The 4,193-nt window shown below is 44.2% G+C and overlaps 1 protein-coding gene across 1 annotated transcript; it reads right to left on the reverse strand.

The window, feature by feature from the left end:
* Nucleotides 1-2,908: 2,908 nt before the first annotated feature.
* Nucleotides 2,909-3,274, reverse strand: ELOB (elongin B). The gene has a single exon (XM_054206897.1). The coding sequence runs from the start codon at nt 3,272-3,274 to the stop codon at nt 2,909-2,911; it is 366 nt and encodes a 121-aa protein (XP_054062872.1).
* Between the last annotated feature and the right edge of the window lie 919 nt (nt 3,275-4,193).

The raw sequence follows: 4,193 nt of genomic DNA on the forward strand, positions 1-4,193 counted from the left end.
AACAATTTTGCTTGTTGACTCCGCTCTTAGTTAACTCTTTTGTTGGTATGCAGGAAAGTTTGCATTGGCACCTTTTGAAAGCCTGAAAGCTTCTCTTCAAATCAATTCTTGTGTGCACGTTTCCCTGGGCCCAGTTGTGGTTAATTTTAGGGCAAAGTGATTGGCTTTATAACAGATATTTATATGAAACTCCAGAACAAGCAAATCATACAACTAATCTAAAACACTCAGCAAGATCTGGTTACTTTAACACGCCTCCCCACCCCCTAAAATTCTCTTTTCACATTTCATTTCTTTCATTGCGTAAGTCTCAACCACTGGCCAGTGCTTTTTACACTTCTCCAGGGCTTCTGCATAGTCAATACTTTAAGTAGATCTCCATTGCGGAGCACTGATAAACTACAGTCCTTTGCCACCACAAGATAACCTCCGTCAAAATATTCCAGTATTTTCTCCACCATAATTCCAGAGGCTTCTCCCATTGCTGCCCTGGCCTGATAAAGATAGGGCAAATCTACAGAGGCAAAACCAAGCAATTTTGTTTAACAGTTAACTATGATGGTTCAGACTGTGAAATAATCCATTCCCTAAGCTGTATAACACAGAAGTCACTCCGGTCCGCAGTATGAAAGACAGGGTAGCTGGACTGGGCTGAAATACCAGCTTGGGACTGTGTAGCTTCCCTAACGTGCTATACTGAGCCAAGCTACTGTCTCATTAGATTACAACAGCTCCCCGAGGCATTTTGCCTCCCCTCTTCAGTTCCTAGTTTGGGACTTGCTTCATCTCTCCTAACAGGGCTGATCCTTGGTATCCTCATGTCCTGCACATGGAGGAAGCTTCCCAGGGGCTGCAAGATCTTTTGTTATCAGAATGCTCTCCCGCTCTTGAACAAAGGGATGCTGTCCTGCACACCAAAGATAGCGATGAAGGAGAGGTGAACAGAGGTCTGGCTTGGTGTGGCATTCATTCAACATTCTTTAGACTCCTGAAGTCCCAGACTGGATTATTTAACGAAAGTCTCTTTTTCCAGCTCAGTTGTTTGTCCCTATTTGTAGTATTCAGCTGTGCGAGGCAGACTCTTGAGCAAGTTCATTCAAAGCAGAGAGCATTGTCCTCTAATATTAACAGCAAATTATACAAAGGGGTTAGATAAGAGATCAACTCTGTAACATTATTAGGAATTCTATCAGAGACATTTGCGAGCGTAGCACCCAGTTCAGCATCTGAGAAATGGAGAGTGACATGCCCGTATTCTTCGCGTGGCGCTCACTGCCAGCCAAGAGTTTCAGAGAGGACCTGAGTTTTTTCAGCAAGCCTGGTGGGAAGTATCAGGAGCTGGATTAAGCAGACTGCTGTAACTACAGCCCAGCTACATTAGTGCAGCTTACTTCCCTACAGATACGACTGCTCTGGAACTTTCTTTTTCTGTTGTTGATGAAGTTTTTGTTTGGTTTGTCCTTTTTTCTCTCCTATAAATTCACGACAGTCACTAGATGGCATCCTAGTTCTGCCACAGTGCTCCTGCACTGGAAGGAGTGGATGGACGTGTCAGAGCTACAGACAACACAGAAACCTAGGTCCTGATTCAGCTGCCAGACTGGAGCTCAATTTCTGTTTGCTCTGGTGAGGGTTAAGAATGCAAGTGGCATTTTAGAAGTGTCTTTAGTCTATATCCAAGTAGGTATCATAGATGGGACGGAGTAGATTTAAGAGTGTTTTTTGAAGTAGGACATAGTCTGGCTGCCTGAATTAGCCTTGGTACAGGTGAAGGAAGACTTTGCAATAACATTACTTCTGAGTTTCATTCAGGGAACAGATGTGTTAGCATCTCTGATTGCTAACAGGGGAAAAACCAGGAGTTTCCTCTTACAGCACAGCAGTGAGTTGAGTCAGATGTGATGGCTTGAAGGCATCACTCAGAATAAAAGGGAAAACCTAATATTAATTCTGAAATAGGCTAGTTCATAGTGAAAGAAAGATAGTGCTGCAGTCAATTCTGTTTGGGAAGAGAAATGACTTCAAAAACTTTCTTAACAGTAGAAGCATTGATAGGACCAATCTCATACTTTAAAGTTTATGGTAACCAACTCCTTTCTTACAGGCCTCTCAAACTGCAGTTTTATTATACTGTTTCTGGCTATATTGCCCTTTTTCCACTATATTTTTCTTGCTTCTCAAGAATGCAGAAGGCAGATGCCAGAAAGTAAATTCCAAATCCTTTGAAGAAAAAAAAAAACCAAACACAAAACCCTTTGCCCAGTTGATAGAGGTTTTCAAGGGTCCATGCCAGTAATTGTACTTAATGTTAGCTTTAGAAATTCATTGATGTGTGTCGTATTAGTGCAACATCTCTTAACTTTGAAGGTAATAAGCTCCATTTGCTAACCTTACCTCTGCTTGGGTCTTAAGGTTATAGTCTTCCTAAAGATTTTGCTACAGGCAGGACTAGAAGTTCCTTCTGCATACCTGTCCCCCAAGATTTGCAGCCAAACTCGTCAGAGGTACTACTGTCAGGAGTCAAGATGAAGACAGAGAAACAAATGCTTGTGTACCGCTGTCTGTGCAACACTTCTTCCCCCTCCCCCAAAATACCTCAGCAGTTCAGAGCTGATAAGGCCACAGACATTGGCTGGAAGACACAAATGGCAGAACATGCCATTTACAGTTCAGGACGTGCACATGTAACCAGCTGCTGCCACCCTTCTCCTCCAGCATTAATCTGGGAGAAGGGTCCCAGGAATTACTTGTGTTGGCTGCCTGGCCACTACAGAACACTGACGTCACGTAATTAAATTGCGATGCTTTATTGGTCAGAGAGACACTTTTGGAAGGCTGTGGATGGACACAGGATACACAGACAAGACCAGTACCCTGGCTGCAAGAGGCAAACCAGGAGACGCTGGTTTTAACGCAAGGCTTGCTCACTAGAGCTGCTACCAGACTCCTGTGACTTCATAATATCAGGTAGCTCTGGGGTGCTTGAGAAGGGGTCAATACGCAATGGTTCAAAGGTGCCATTGCCAGGTCTAAATAAAGCCAAGCCCACTGTGGCAGGAACATGAGGACGACAGCTTTGGCTGCTTAAGCCACAGTCTAGCAAAGTCCTATCGTCATCATCCAGCAGCTGGTCATCTTTGTAGAGCCGCTGCTCCTCTGGTGGCCTCTTCAGTATTCCCTCCACCACCTTTTTCAACTCATACACAGTTGTTGTCTCTTTGGCCTCAGTGAAGATTGTTGTCTTGTGACGGCGAATCATCAAGTAGACATCCATCACTACCGTAGGGCTTCCTGCAGTCCTCTGTCACTGGGAAAGAGATTTCCGTCCTCTTAGTGAGAAACATATATTTCAGGAATAGCTGAAGTCAAGACAGAACTATCATTAGATTAACAGATCCAAAGGGGACAAGGACAGGGGAAAAAAACAAAACCTACAGGGAGCTGCTCTGCTAGACAGATCAAGATCCTCATGCTCTACATAAGCAGAGCTATTAAGTACTTAAAGACTTTTGTGTTCCTAGCTAGATATCATCTAGCAGAGAGCTTTTTACACTGTTAATGAGCATTTGTATTACTTCAGATTCTTGCCCGAAAGGGTTTCATTCTCAGTTTTCTCTGGGCCATGTGCTTCTACCTGAGATCCCAGGAGGACCCAAGCATGCAGGTCTTACTGCACTCAGCACAGGAGAATGCAGCACACAAAACGGCTGGGCTTTGGTGGTTTCTAGTTAGGCAAGAGATACGGACTTCCCTGGCTCCTGTTCAGTAAAGACAGGAAAATTGATGAATACGCACGTGTTGAGAGTTGTCAAACTAATAGATAGCATTAAGATATTTTAGCCTTCTACTTCCTGTTCCAGGAAATCAGCTATCAAAATAGCTCATTGCCTAGCACCAAAGCCAATAGCAGAGGCTCAGCTTCAGAGTAACTCTTCTCCCATAGGTTTTGCTAGGGTGGAAGAGACTCACACAGGAGAGCAGTGGGAGGGGAAATTAGGGCTGGTTGCATTAGCTTAAAGGGAGCTTTTCAAAACCCAGCCATTATAGGAGTGCTTTATGGTAGTGCTAGTGTAGTTGCCTGCCACATGCAGAGCAAGTCAACACCCAAGAGGCTAAAGGCTCACTTCAGCTCTGAAAAGCTCCAGAGTCAAGAACATCTTCCCAGGGCTGCCATTGCTGGTTCCCACAGAGAA

The sequence above is a fragment of the Rissa tridactyla genome, chromosome 6 (assembly GCF_028500815.1).
Source record: "Rissa tridactyla isolate bRisTri1 chromosome 6, bRisTri1.patW.cur.20221130, whole genome shotgun sequence".
NCBI classification, from domain to species: domain Eukaryota; kingdom Metazoa; phylum Chordata; class Aves; order Charadriiformes; family Laridae; genus Rissa; species Rissa tridactyla.